At 38.3% G+C, this 14,689-nt stretch overlaps 3 protein-coding genes across 4 annotated transcripts in view; all 3 read left to right on the top strand.

Moving 5' to 3' along the window:
• Positions 1 to 40: 40 nt before the first annotated feature.
• LOC117603583 (uncharacterized) lies at positions 41 to 7,969 on the top strand. 2 transcript variants are annotated; one of them, XM_076688201.1, is made up of 6 exons: positions 1,407 to 3,742; positions 3,804 to 5,223; positions 5,282 to 5,368; positions 5,487 to 7,401; positions 7,464 to 7,764; positions 7,857 to 7,969. In XM_076688201.1, the coding sequence occupies exons 2-4, from the start codon at positions 4,201 to 4,203 to the stop codon at positions 5,568 to 5,570; spliced, it is 1,194 nt and encodes a 397-aa protein (XP_076544316.1). In that variant the 5' UTR covers positions 1,407 to 3,742; positions 3,804 to 4,200; the 3' UTR covers positions 5,571 to 7,401; positions 7,464 to 7,764; positions 7,857 to 7,969. The 2 variants fall into 2 exon arrangements, with proteins under 2 accessions (XP_034178807.2, XP_076544316.1); XM_034322916.2 differs by lacking the exons at positions 5,282 to 5,368; positions 5,487 to 7,401; positions 7,464 to 7,764; positions 7,857 to 7,969 and adding exons at positions 41 to 1,066; positions 1,125 to 1,211 and having other exon boundaries at positions 1,327 to 3,742; positions 3,804 to 4,652.
• On the top strand, positions 7,882 to 10,126 carry LOC117603582 (uncharacterized). Its single transcript, XM_034322915.2, has 3 exons — positions 7,882 to 8,907; positions 8,966 to 9,052; positions 9,171 to 10,126. Exons 1-3 carry the CDS (start codon positions 7,882 to 7,884, stop codon positions 9,252 to 9,254), a joined length of 1,197 nt encoding a protein of 398 aa, XP_034178806.2. The 3' UTR covers positions 9,255 to 10,126.
• Positions 10,127 to 12,992: 2,866 nt separating this feature from the next.
• Positions 12,993 to 14,689, top strand: part of LOC117603574 (uncharacterized) — a 30,873-nt gene continuing 29,176 nt past the window's right edge. The window contains exon 1 of the mRNA XM_034322906.2: positions 12,993 to 13,598. The gene's annotated coding sequence lies outside the window, so the exon portion shown is untranslated. The remainder of the gene's footprint in view (positions 13,599 to 14,689) is intronic.

The following is a 14,689-nucleotide window of genomic DNA, read 5'->3' as shown; positions in this document are numbered from 1 at the left end:
AAACTTTTTCCACTGTAACGTTCCAAGTTGCGAAAGAACGATGTCTGAAGCTTGGAAGACAACAGAATTAAAGGAGAACAAAATATGGAAACTATTTCACGCCACGGATTTCGTTTCGCTGATGTACCCTTGTTATTTCATCGCAAATATATTTGGAATTTTTCCTTTCAAATGTGTATCTTCAGGATATACCTCTTCAAGAATTCGTGTCATTTATTCAATGATCATTTTGGCCACGTTCCTGATCCTGGTATTCTATGTAGTATATGATATTAATTGCGGCTCATCGCTAATCAATACTGTGCCAAAACAACTGAATCGCAATTTGTATGTTATCATGGCTGCAAGCGCTGTCTTGTTAACGTACGGTCAATATAAAGCGATACTGCGCTTTCTTCAGGAGCTCACGGAGGCGTCCACCATGGTGGCACCAAAGGACTTCAACGACATGGCGAAATTCGTTCATTCAAAGGATATTTTTGTATTTTTATTTCTTTCAAGTCACGCTTTCAATTGCGTTAAAAGTGGATACACGACTGTAACAGTGCTAAATTTTACCGCTCTATTCATGACGTTGGTGAACTTCATCATGGACATGTTCTACATTAACTCGGCGTGCGTTTTAAGAGCATGTTTCATGAAAATCAACGAAGATCTCGATAAATTTCGAAAACCCGTCACCAAGACATTTTTGCGCCACAAACAAAGGACTGCCTCGTTGCTGATGAAATTGAAGAATTTAGAGGGGAAACAGCTGCAGGTCACCGATATTCTACAATTACTGAACAAAATATTTATTACGCAACTCGTAGTAACAACTCTCAAGACTTTTACTATTGTTACTTTTGATTTGTACTTTTGTTTAGTACGAGTTAACGGTGGGGAACCAGGTCAGACAAATCTAATCTTTTGGTACTGGCCCTATATTCCTCCTATCGTATATAATTTTCTTAAATTTGTTACGATGATTTGGGCGTGTGAAACGGCGACTAATAAAGCTGGACAAATCCGCACTACTCTTCACGATGCCCTTAGCGAGGCGACCGATTTGTCCGTGAAACGAGAGGTAAGATATAAATTCATCGAATCTTAAAAAGATGCTCATCAATACCTTTAAATTGCAGCTGGAGCTTTTCTCGCTGCAATTACTACACTGTGACACTACGTTTTCTGCGAAAATGTTCGATATCAACGCGCCTCTTCTTGCAGAGGTAAGATTGCCCTTTTGTCCTGTAGAGTATACAGTGAAAGAGGCAATGCTGAGGGCAAAAGCTTAAGTTTAAATTCTTCCCAGTTCAATTAAATTAGAATAAACCTTTTTTGCAGATCGTGGGTGGCATCACTGTGTATCTTTTGATACTGCTCCAGTTCTTATTGAACTCGATAGTATGTGAAACCAAGCAAGAGTGAACGAAGAAATAGTTTCGTGATTCGGCAGTCTTGCGAAAAGCACCGTTTGATGTGTCCATGTGCACACACCTGTAACACTTCTCGTCCACTTTTTCCTTCGCTTATATATAAATCTGTACAACTGCGATGCAAAGGAATCTAGCAGTTACTTTCAACGTTACTATGAAATCAGGTGCGAGATTACGGGATACCAGTTTATGGGATGATCTAATACACTGAACGGGACCGAAGAAATCGTCATGCATAATCACCGTGCAGGTAAAAACATTTTGGTCACACTAAAGCCTCAAAGTGATAGCCGGCTAAGCGATAATCGCGTTCTTCATCTAAATGTTCTAAATTTATCAGAGTCGCTGAGCTAACGACAGTGGTCCATTTTCAACAGCCGATTATCGCTGTTGCTTTCTGGAAGAACGGGATAATTGCGTGTGCTGTAGACTGTCATTTGAAATTGTGACGTAATTTTTCGTGGAATCGTTTGTTATCGATGTACCAACATTAGAAAATCTACGTAAAACTCTAAATTGACAATTATCATATTTAACCCTTTCGGTACGGAAGAGCTGGCCGCGGATATACATTCACCGGACGAGAAAGTTTTCCGCGAGAGTGATTACACTGTACGGCAGTGTAAGCCGCAAAAGGTGATCTGAACCAACTTTTAAGTAAAATATTTGAAACATTTACGATATAAGCAAACATACCAATTGCTTTTCCGTAGCTTGTTTCGTGGATACCGACTATAAGCGGCGATAGTACCGAAAGGGTTAAAAGTGTAGCGTCATTAGCAAGACATAGAAGCAGCATTATTCACTATTTCATTTGTCTGAAGTTGAAGTTATTACTTTCTTATCTATGGTAGATCTTGGAACACAGAACCGCGGATACAGGGATCGACTTTCTTATCTTATAATTGTAACAGTTAATCCCTAGAGGGTGGGTATTCCATGGTCACTTTGGTCCCAGGCAATGTCGTTATAAATGACACTGAAATGTTCAATATACGCATGGTCGTCTGTGATGATTAGTACAGTGAACTCGTTGTTTTTCATCGTAACGAAATACGTAGATCGTAAAATATCTTGTTTTCGTGGCCGGAGTTCAAGCAGTTGAACAGATTGAATTTGAATCAGGAATCTCGTTTATTAGAGTAGGCAAAGGTGATCTCTTCAAGGAGAAATGTCGTTTACGTTCGGATGAACAGGTTGGAATCGAGTCAATTTATTGTCTTCAAGGATAATGTCGTGGTCGTCAATAATGCGCGGAGGTGGCGATTACTTTCAACTAAATACTATCACGTATAGATACCATTAATTCTACATTGTTATTGTAGGTGTTCGCTTAACAGGGCTGTTTGTTACAAACATGAATCACTTCGGGTGAACGATTGTTTAGAATAATTGAGCTTATCGAATGAAATATGATATATTGTAACTGCTAGATAAAACTAGTTAATCCATGGTTTTATATTGCAATTTCATTTTCTTCTTGAGTTCCATGATCGTTATATGTGGTGTTGGATACCGTCATAGACTGAGCAAATAATTTTATTCTTCGCATTTCGGTTTAGATAAGTAAATCCTAAATTCTCTCTCTAGCCCCACTATCTTCTATGTACAATTACGCATACGACCCTTGAATTCCTTATTCACCATCCCTGAATTATACACTTCACCCTTTGAACCTCAGTAATATCCAAGAACTCCTATTGGTCCTAATCTTCATTCCCACCACTTTCAAAATCAGACTCCAGACCTTTTAAAAACAGTACTAGACCACTTTTTCTTCAGCATCAGAATAAAAATCAGAGGTAGAAGTACAGTTGTATAGCCACGTAAAAATTCGTTAGCAGTAGGAAATTACTTTAGGTGCCTAATGTAAGAATTCCGTGTATTAAGTTTAATAAAATATTTATTAAACACCGGGATCTAACAGTGGTTACATTTCAAATTATTCTACCGTACGAATGATTGAGAAAATGGAAAATGTGGCTATTCTGTTGCTACCGAAAACCATTCGCAAAATAGCCAAACTTGTGTACACAAAGGACGTGTTGCATTTGAAAGCTGGTTTTGAAAAAATAAATGATTCCCTGTTGAAACTGAACTAGACGGTGATCAACGAAGAGCCGCATCTTTTCAGTAGAGTATATCAACCAAAGCAAAATTCTCAGGTGCTTACAGAACTGAGAAATCTTAGAAATCAATATTTAAAAATCACTGCTGCTGTCCGGCTGATTAACGAAACATATAATATGCAAAATATCGGAGCGCAGTGCGACAGCATCTTCGCGGCGATGTGGCTCCTGATAAACGCAACCATTTTGACAAAGGTAAATTCATTTAATTTGCAATTCGAATTTAACATTTAATTCATTCATTTTTTTCTTGCAGATAGTGTGCTCTATTAATAGTTATGTATTACTTACAATTTCTGCTTGTAATACCTCGTTGACCAGAAGCCTCAATGTAATAACTTTTAATTGGATGTTGAAGGAACAGTTAAGTATGGTCGAATGACGAAGATCCTGGAATAAATTATAAACTTACAGCACCATTTTTAATCGTGCTAAAAGCAAACTATGCAACCAATTATTTATTCACGTAATGCATTATCTTATTGCAAGCGTCCTACATCGATGATTAAACATCAGTATCTCTAGTTTATTGGAAACGTAAGCAGTCTGTCTGCTTTTATAACATAGTTTTTTTCTATTAGGCTGTCGGACAGACAATTTTCGTAAGTGAAAATAAACTTTTCCGCTGCAACTTTCCAAGCTGCGAAAGAACGATGTCTGAAGCTTGGAAGATAACAGTATTAGAGAACAAGAAATGGAAACTATTTCACGCGACGGATTTCATTTCGCTGATGTATCCTTGCCATTTCATCGCAAACATATTCGGAGTTTTTCTTTTCAAATGTGACTCTTCAGGATATACCTTTTCCAGAAGTCGTGTCATTTATTCAATAATCATTTCGGCCACGTTCCTGATCACGGTATTCTATGTGGGATATGAAAATACTTCAACCACTTCGATACCCAATACTATACCAAAAAAACTGTATCAGAGTTTTTATTTCATCATTGCTGGAAGCACTGTCTTGTTAACGTACGCTCAATATAAATCGATGCTGCGTTTTGTTCAAGAGCTCACGGAGGTGTCCTCCATGGTGGCACCAAAGGACTTCAACGACATGGCGAAATTCGTTCATTCAAAGGATATTTTTGTATTTTTACTTCTTTCAAGTCACGTCTTCAATTGTGTTAAAAGCGGAAACACGTATAAGACAGCGAGGAATTTTACCGCCCTGTATTTGATATTGGTACACTTCATCGAGGACATGTTCTACATTAATTCGGCGTGCGTTTTAAGAGCATGTTTCATGAAAATCAACGAAGATCTTGATAAATTACGAAAACCCGTCACCAAGACATTTCTGCGCCACAAACAGAGGACTGCCTCGTTGCTGATGAAATTGAAGAATTTAGAGGGAAAACTGCTGCAGGTCACCGATGTTCTACAATTACTGAACAAAATATTTACCCCGCAACTCGTAGTAACAACTGTCACGACTTTTACTATTGTCACTTTTAATTTGTACTTTAATTTATTATGGGTTCACGGCGGGGAAAGTGATCAGGAACATCTACAATTTTGGTACTGGCCCTATATTCCTGCTGCCATATATCATTTTCTTAAATTTGTTACGATTATTTGGGCGTGTGAAACGGCGACTAATAAAGCTAAACAAATCCGCACTACTCTTCACGATGCCCTTAGCGAGGCGACCGATTTGTCGGTGAAACGAGAGGTAAGCTACAAATTCATCGAATCTTAAAAACATGCTCATAAATGCTATTAAATTGCAGCTGGAGATTTTCTCGCTGCAATTACTACACTGTGACACTACGTTTTCTGCGAAAATGTTCGATATCAACGCGGCGCTTCTTGCAGAGGTAAGATTGCCGTTTATTTGCCCTGTACAATATATGGTGAAAGAGGTAAAGCTGAGGGCAAAATCTGGAGTTTAAATTCATCCCAGTTAAATCAAATTAGATGCAAACTCTTTTGCAGGTCGTGGGTGGCATCACTATGTATCTTTTGATACTGTTCCAGTTCTTATTGAACTCGATAGTATGTGAGACCAAGCAAGAGTGAACGAAGAAATAGTTACGTGATTCTACGTGGCGGATGTGTTTTTTATCGATTCTTTCGGCAGTCTTGCGAAAAGCACCGCTTGATGTGTCCATGCGCACACACCTGTAACACTTTTTCGCCACTTTCTCTTTGGCTTATATATAAATCTGTACAATTGTGATGCACAGGAATCTACCAGTTTTATTGTACGTTACCATGAAATCAGGTGCGAGATTACGAGATGCCAGTTTATGGGATGATCTGATACACTGAACGAGACCCAGGAAATCGTCATGCATAATGATCGTGCAGATGAAAACATTTTGGTTACACTAAAGCGTCAACGTCATATGTGGCTAAGCGATAAACGCGTTTTTCATCTAAATGATCTAAAATCGGAGTCGCTGAACTAATGACAGTAGACCATTTTCAACAGCCGATTGTTATCGCTGTTGCCTTGTAGAAGAACAGGATAATTGCCTGTGCCGAGGACTGGCATTCGAAATTTCGACGTAATTTTTCGTCGAATCGTTTGTTGTTGATGTACCAACATTATCGACAACGAGGCAACACGATAAAGGATCGCATGATTCCTGGAAAGGAGCATGACTTTCCTTGATCCTCGTACACAGCAGTCTTAGTCAGAGAAAGGCTAAGTAAAACGCAAAATTAAAAACTTTAATATTTAAATGTCTGGTGTCATTAGCAGAACATAGAAGCAGAATTGTTCGCTATTTCATTTGTCTAAAGTTGAACATGTTATTTTATTATCTATGGTAGATCTTGGAACACAGAACTGCGGATTTAGGGGTCGACTATTCTTATCTTGTAATTGTAACGATTAGTCCTTAGAGGGTCTTTGTACCATGGTCACTTTGGTCCCGAACAATGTCATTATATTCGACATTGAAATATTCGATATACACATAGAAAGTTTATACTCTTCGCATGGTCGTCTGAGGTGATTGGTACAGTGAACTTGTTGTTTTTTACCGTAACAAAATACGTAGGTCGTAAAATATCTTGTTTTCGTGGTCAGGGTTCACGCAGCTGTACAGATGAATTCAATTTGAATCGGGAATCTCGTTTATTAGAGTAGGCAAAGGTGATCTCCTCAAGGAGAAATGTCGTTTACGTTCGCATGAACAGGGTGGAGTCGAGTCAATCTACTCTCCTCAAGGTAAATGTCGCGACCGTCGATAATGCGTGGATTTGGCGATTACTTTCAACCAAATACTATCACGTATCGACACCATTAATACCATAAAAAAATTCCACATTGTTATTGAAGGGGTCTATTTAATAGGGCTGTTTGTTACAAACATGAACTACTTTGGGGGAACAATTGATTAGAATAATTGAGCTTATCGAATGGTATATGGTACATTGTAATTGCTAGATAAAACTGTTGATGCCTATCATAGATAAAAGAAGGAAATTTATAAATTTATTTAAAAATTCGTTATTATGTGAAGGGTGATAATATACACATTCAAAATAAAAAGTACGGAAACTATTGGAAATGGGTTGAAATAATTATTTAAATAACAACAATTTTTTAATATACCACGTTTTTAAGACGGACTAATATTTCTTAGCTTCATACAGATTCCTAACACCATACAGATAGTCCTGAAAATTTGTGATTGTGATGCTTTAATAGCTATGAAAATACTTGTAAGATTTAAAACGGTGAAATGGTGGAAAAATTATGAACAAAATCTCATTAATTTTAATGGATGACTATTAATTTGCACCTCCGTAGTTGGAATTAATCTCTTCGCAAGTGGTGCAGTGCGACAGGACCTTCTCATCGATGGGTTTCTCGATGGACGCAACTATTTTGACAAAGGTAGATTAATTTAATTTGCAATTAGAATTTGACGTTTAATTCTTTCATTTTTTTTCTTGCAGATAGTGTGCTCTATTTCCACTTATGTAGTAGGTACTATTGGTACAATCACAGCTTGTCACGCTCTGTTGAGAAGAAGCTCTAATGTAATGATTTTTAATAGAATGTTGAAGATAAAATTATGGCGAAAAGCCTGGAGTAAATTACAATCTTACAGCACCACTTTTAATCATGCTAAGTGCAAACCTTGCGACAATTGATTTATTCACGGTATGCATTATGGTATTGCATTTTGCAATTGTGTAATCTTTCAAGCGTCCTACATCTATGATTGAACATCAGTATCTCAAGTTTATTGAAAACGTAAGCAGTCTGTCTACTTTTATAGCGAAGTTTGTTCCTATTAGTCTGTCAGACAGACAGTTTTCGTGAGTAACGTCAAATTTTTTCCGTAGTAAGTTTCCAAGTTGCGAAAGGACGATGTCTGAAGCTTGGAAGATAACAGAATTAAAGGAGAACAAGAAATGGAAACTATTTCACGCAACGGATCTCGTTTCGCTGATGTACCCTTGTTATTTCATCGCAAGTATATTCGGAATTTTTCCTTTCAAATGTGTTTCTTCAGGATATACCTTTTCAAGAATTCGTGTGATTTATTCAATGATCGTTTTGGTCATGTTCCTGATCGCGATATTCTATGTGGGATATGAAATTAATACCGCCTCATCAGTATACAATACTCTAACAAAAAAAATGGATCAGATTTTTTATCTCATTACGGCTGGAAGTACTGTCTTGTTAACGTACGTTCAATGTAAAGCCATATTGCGCTTTCTTCAGGAGCTCACGGAGGCGTCCTCCATGGTGGCACCAAAGGACTTCAACGACATGGCGAAATTCGTTCATTCAAAGGATATTTTTGTATTTTTATTTCTCTTAAGTCACGTGTTCAATTGCGTTAAAAGTGGAAACACGTTTATGACAGTGAGAAATTTTACCACACTATTCATGGTATCGGTGAACTTCATCATGGACATGTTCTACATTAACTCGGTGTGTATTTTAAAAGCTTGTTTCATGAAATTCATCGAAGAACTTGATAAATTTCAAAAACCCGTCACCAAAACATTTCTGCGGCACAAACAGAGGACTCCTTCGTTGCTGATGAAATTGAAGAATTTAGAAGCTAAATACCTGCAGGTCACTGATATTCTACAATTACTGAACAAAATATTTATCACGCAACTCGTAGTAACAGCTGTCACGACTTTTACTATTGTCACTTTTAATTTGTACTTTAATTTATTATGGGTTCACGGCGGGGAAAGTGGTCAGAAATATCTACAATTTTGGTACTGGCCCTATATTTCTTCTGCCTTATATCATTTTCTTAAATTTGTTACGATGATTTGGGCGTGTGAAACGGCGACTAATAAAGCTGGACAAATCCGCACTACTCTTCACGATGCCCTTAGCGAGGCGACCGATTTGTCCGTCAAACGCGAGGTAAGAAATAAATTCATCGGACTTTCAAAAGTTGCTTATAAATTCTATTAAATTACAGCTGGAGCTTTTCTCGTTGCAATTACTGCACTGTGATACGACGTTTTCAGCGAAAATGATCGATATGAACTCGTCGCTTCTTGCAGAGGTAAGATTGCCCTTTTGCCCTGTAGAGTATACAATAGTGAAAGAGGCAAAGCTACGGCCACACGCTTTAGTTTAAATTCCTCCCATTTCAATTAAATTAGAATAAAACTTTTTTGCAGGTCGTGGGAGGCATCGCCCTGTACCTTTTGATACTGCTCCAATTCTTATTGCATTGGGTAGCATGCGAGTTCGGGCAAGATTGAACGAAGTGTTACGTGATTCTGCGTGACGCATGCGTTTCCTATCGATTCTTTCGGCAGTCTTGTGAAAAGCACCGTTTTTATTTGTCCGTGTGCAAACACCTGTAACACTTTTTGGCCACTTTTTCCTTCGCTTATATATAGGATTATCCAAATTGAATGTCACATCTTCAAATTGAAATAAATCGCAAAGTATTTGATTTTTGTATGGTTACTTTATTTTAATACAAAGTCTATTTTATGACATTAATTATGAAAAACAATCGCATTTGACGGTCCTTCTCCGCTTCCTTTTGCGAGCTTGATACGTTTGACCAAATTTAACGAATGAGTAATTTTTCACGAGGAGGAAACACCAATTCCCACCAAGACCGAATAAATTAACATCATTAGATTTTTTTATGGGGTTTATGGAAAGTGAAATTTACAGCAATAATCCAAAGTCTATTGACGAGCTGAGCAACAAAATTACCGTCGCTATTCATGAAATTGAATTCTACTTGTGTGAAAATATAATGAAAAATTGGGTGAAATGCATCAGGCTCGTGAAAAAAGCTGAGGAGGACATTTAAATAATATTGTCTTTGATAATTAATGTCATACAGTAGACTGAGTTGAAATAAAGTAACTATAAAAAAATCACATACTTTGCGTTTTATTTCAATTTGAAGATGTGACACTCAATTTGGATAATCCTATATAAATCTGTACAATTGCGATGCAAAGGAATCCAGCAGTTACATTGTACGTTACCATGAGATCAGATACGAGATTACAGGATGCCAGTTTATGGGATGATCTAATACACTGAACGAGACCTAAGAAATCGCCATGCATAATCATCGTGCAGATAAAACCATTTTAGTTACATTAAACCGTGAAACTGATGGCTGCCTAAGCGATAAACGCGTTTTTCATCTAACAAGGGGAACTACCCAAGTGTTACACTCATTTATTAATGAAACTTTGCCAGCTTGTAGAACGCGTCAAGCTGAACGCGCCTATACCCACTTTTGGGGGCAGGCGGCTAATTGTTTAAAAGATATTAACAATTACAGTTAGTTACTCCTTACATTCTGAGGTATAACAAACTCACACATGCAACCCGCAATCTAGAGATCCACGGTTCAAATCCTTGGTTCCAAAAATTTTGTTTGTTTTTTAAATAATAATTTGTCTCTTTTTGAATAGCTATTGCCTAAAAAAAAAAAAAAAAAAAAAAAAAAAACGGCAACTCAGGATTTGAACCGAGGACCTTAACATTGTAAGCCATGCGTTTAACCACGCAGCCGATGCTTGACTTGCAATTTGAAGGTCCTTGGTTCAAATCCTAGGTTCCCAAAAAAACTTTTTTTATGACAATTTTTATATAATAGTTATTCAAAAAGAGACAAATTATCATTAAAAAAAAAAAGAAATGTTGGGAATCAAAGATTTGAACCGTGGATCTCTAGATTGCGAGTTGTATGTGTGAGTCTGTCATACTTCCCAATGTAAGTAGTAATTAACTTTAATTATTAATATTTTTTAAACAATTAGTCGTCTGCCCACAAAAGGGGGTATAGGCATGTTCAGCTCGACGAACTCTACAAGCTGACAAAGTTTCATTAATAAGTGAGTGTAACACTTGGGTAGTTCTCCTTATAAATGTTCTAAATTTATCTAACAATAAGTCGCTGAGCTACCATTTTCAACAGCCGATTATTATCACTGTTGCTTTCTAGAAGGACAGGATGATTGCGTGTGGCGAGGACTGTCATTCGAAATTTCGACGTAATTTTTCGTCGAATCGTTTGTTATTGATGTACCAACATTGTCGACAACGAAGCAACACAATAAAGGATGGCACGACCCCTGGAAACGAGCACGAGTTTCCTTGATCGTCGCACACAGGGGTCTTAATAAGAGAAAATCTACGTAAAACTCTTAATTAAAAACTACAATGTTTAAAAGTTTAGCGTCATTAGTAAGACGTAGAGGCAGCATTGTTCGCTATTTCATTTGTCTAAACTTGAACTTATTATTACTTTGTTATCTATGGTAGATCCTGGAACACAGAACCGCAGATTAAGGGTCGATTGCTTTTATCTTGTAATTGTAACAGTTAATCCTCTGACGATGGTTGTCATGGTCACTTTGGTCGGAGACAATGTCGTTATCATCGACACTAAAATGTTCGATATACACATAGAAAGTTCATACTTTTCGCATGGTCGTCTGGGATGATTGCTACAGTGAACTTGTTGTTTTCCACCGTAACGCAATACGTAGGTCGTAAAATATCTTGTTTTCGTGGCCAGGACTTACGTAGCTGAACAGATCAATTCAATTTGAATCGGGAATCTCGTTTACTATAGTAGGCAAATGTGATCTCTTCAAGAAGAAATGTCATTTACGTTCGTATGAACAGGGTGGGGTCGAGTCAATCTATTCTGCTCAAGGTTAATGTCGTGACCGTCAATAATACGCGGAGGTAGCGATTACTTTCAATTAAATACTATCACATATCCTCACCATTAATACCATAAAACAAGTCTACATTGTTATTGCAGGTGTCCACTCAATAGGGCTGTTTGTTACAAACAGGATTCACTTTGGGCAAACGATTGCTTAGATAAATTGAGCTTATCGAACTGTAGGGGACTCTAAATTTATCGGAGTCGCTGCGCTAACAACAATGGTTCAACCTCGATAATTAACTTTGTGACATCGATAAGTGTAAACAAATTTCATTTAGAACAAAATCGCCGTTAGTGACGTGGAAAAATGATCGATTTGGCATGGAATAATTTTCTACATTATTTTCCACTTAAAAATTCAATCTATCACTCAAATCCCTAGGTACAAAGAGTTCCAGGCCTATGGTCCCAATGGCATCCAGTCTATTATATCATTTTGACTAAAAGCAGTGTTTCTCGTACATAACGCAATTCATTTTTGCCCACTAACTGGCGAATTATTATTAGTAACAATCCAACATTCTTCTTTTGGCTAAGAGTATGTGTACGTAGAGAGAACTTATGGTAATCTAGTAATACTCCTAGGGCAATCCATCGAAGCTCCCTATCCTCGCTTGTCCTTACATAAGGGAAGTCCAAGTTGGGGGGGGGGACCCTACAATCTCCCTTCATGTAGTGGGCCACAAAAGTATTTAAACACTATTTAAAACAGAATACCTCATTTAAAATTGGACCAACTGACTTGTGGTTTTTTAAGAAGCTATAGAAATTAATTTACTGATATGTGCTTTTATCATTTTAAAAAATTACAATCCGTTGAAATGATGAAAAAAAATATTGAAAGGTAATTTTTCAACTATTTTATGTGAGTATAAATGAGGTATTCTGTTTTAAACGGTGTGAGAATACTTTTGCAGCTCACTATGTATGTACAATGGACGTTCGCTAATTCCCTGTTAGGAAATCAGCCGCAGTCCAGCCCCTTGTTTCCGCGGGAATCGTATAAAGGAATGGTTCTTTTTAATCTTTATCACTCGCCAACGCGCTTCCGGTTCGCCATCGCGTCTCCTACCGAGAAAAGACATCGCGAAAATGCAGTTAAGTACGCAACAAAGATCCGCGACCCCTAGAAATTGAACCCCCTGTTAACCCAATCAGCTTTTTAAACGGTCGAGCTCGATTCTTTTGTCTAATTCTGGCGGCAAACAGGCGGCCGATTTGTCGTGTAGGCGATCACGCGGCTGCGCGACTCATCGCGCGCTCCGAGGCGCCGTTAGTTACGACCGATACGCAGTTGTTCAGTGTTGCGCCAACGGTCGTACGGTGAACATGCATACGGATTGTTGTTCGTACCGTCGTTTAACCGTATTTCGCATTTTTATCAATTAACTAACGCGAAAGAAATCGAACGCGTATTCGATGAAAGTTGCCGCGGCGGAAAAGAGGTCGCGCGACGTCGTTCGAACGCGCGTCCGTTGAAGGGTCCGCGCGTTTCTTCAACCCCTTTCATCGGTATACGCGACACGAAGAAGACTAGTTTTATGTAACGTTTTCTGGTGACCTAGAAAAATAACCGGCCAGGCTGGAGCGATTAGATAAACCGTGCAGAAAAGGCTGAAACACGGTGTCAGTGCATATGAAATGTATCAAATATGGAAGACTGGGGAAAAGAAATCTGAAGTTCCATTGACTCTCATCGTTCTTACGATGTATTCTCTTTGCTCGACGCGGACAAAGCCGTAGGTGTTGTACGTGACTATATATGTATAGAGAAACGTGCGCTATGCCGCACCAAGTGTTCTTAACTGTTTCATGGGATTCCTCGTGCGAGATATAAGCCGGAGGACGAACGGGAAATCGGTTTAAACTACAATTTCTATGAAATGAAGTAAGTACAGAGGAGTTTGAATTCTAGATAGAAAATTTAACTTTCATTAGTCGTGTACAGTGGGGAAGTTATATATTTATGTAACTATCACCGTCGGTACGACGAGTTAACGAGAATTTATGGTCTCAAAGATTGCTCCAATAGACACTGTTATTCGACGTACATCCTCGTTGAGAATAATTGCATCGTTTTACCGAGTGTGTGCAGTTTTCATAAACATAGCAAGGCAGAAGCTCGATTGATTGCGAAACAATGTGTTATCAGACGAAAACGCTGCTCATTTCGCAGATGATCGATAAGATTCCTTGTCGTTGACTCGAACAATGCTCGGGTTATTTGTTCCACGATCGAGACAAAGCTGTTTTGAAAGTTAGCCTTCGTCGTCTGTATCTCCCGTGCGAATAAATATTTTCGTCCCATAACCGTGACGCGTGGCTCGTCTCCGCGAAATACCAGCGGATCAGATATTCGTGTTGACCTACCTGCACGATTCGCAGATTGTGCGTGTGCCTTTTCATCAAACAAATGAAGTTCTCTTGAAAATAAGTGCGCGTTGGAGCTGACAAAAAAATTTCTACTGGACTCTTTTACTACTCTAAAATTATAAAATTTCTAAATTTTAATGCAAAATGCAAAATATTAAACACTCGACACTGTTAATAAAATTAAAGTACCTGATCCGTCCTATGAAAAATCCTAGTTACTCGAATCGGTACCACTCCGCCCTCTTAAACGAGCAGCGTTTTTGTCTGATAATGGCACCCAAGGTATTCAACGCGTGAAACTTTCACACGGTGTGACCAACCGTAAAAATAAGCCATATTTTCTAGCTGAGAATGCGGACTCGTGTCAAGAATAAAATTCGATAGTCAAGAATCTACTCCTTCCTGTTCTATCAGTCCTCGCGACCTTGCCTGGCTCTCCCCTCCTACCGTTTTCTTCACCGTTTCTCGACTCCAATCGGTCGACCTTGCCTACGATAGTCATTGTCACGGTGCTCGGCAACGGGTACAAGTAAACTGCACCGGTGCAGTCAATGATTTGCAGAAAAAAAAGAGACTTGTTTGTTCGCGAGGCAGCCTTAACTCGCG

Source organism: Osmia lignaria, chromosome 4 (assembly GCF_051020975.1).
Source record: "Osmia lignaria lignaria isolate PbOS001 chromosome 4, iyOsmLign1, whole genome shotgun sequence".
Lineage (NCBI taxonomy): Eukaryota > Metazoa > Arthropoda > Insecta > Hymenoptera > Megachilidae > Osmia > Osmia lignaria.
This window is presented reverse-complemented; position numbering and strand designations above follow the sequence as displayed.

What these genes read in the sequence shown, in the direction of transcription:
- LOC117603583 (XM_034322916.2), top strand. Translation starts at nt 41, where the DNA reads ATGTCTGAAGCTTGGAAGACAACAGAATTAAAGGAGAACAAAATATGG. An exon ending in ATTTGTCCGTGAAACGAGAG is followed by an intron (nt 1,067 to 1,124) that starts GTAAGATATAAA and finishes TTTAAATTGCAG; the next exon opens with CTGGAGCTTTTCTCGCTGCA. An exon ending in ACGCGCCTCTTCTTGCAGAG is followed by an intron (nt 1,212 to 1,326) that starts GTAAGATTGCCC and finishes CCTTTTTTGCAG; the next exon opens with ATCGTGGGTGGCATCACTGT.
- LOC117603582 (XM_034322915.2), top strand. Translation starts at nt 7,882, where the DNA reads ATGTCTGAAGCTTGGAAGATAACAGAATTAAAGGAGAACAAGAAATGG. An exon ending in ATTTGTCCGTCAAACGCGAG is followed by an intron (nt 8,908 to 8,965) that starts GTAAGAAATAAA and finishes ATTAAATTACAG; the next exon opens with CTGGAGCTTTTCTCGTTGCA. An exon ending in ACTCGTCGCTTCTTGCAGAG is followed by an intron (nt 9,053 to 9,170) that starts GTAAGATTGCCC and finishes ACTTTTTTGCAG; the next exon opens with GTCGTGGGAGGCATCGCCCT.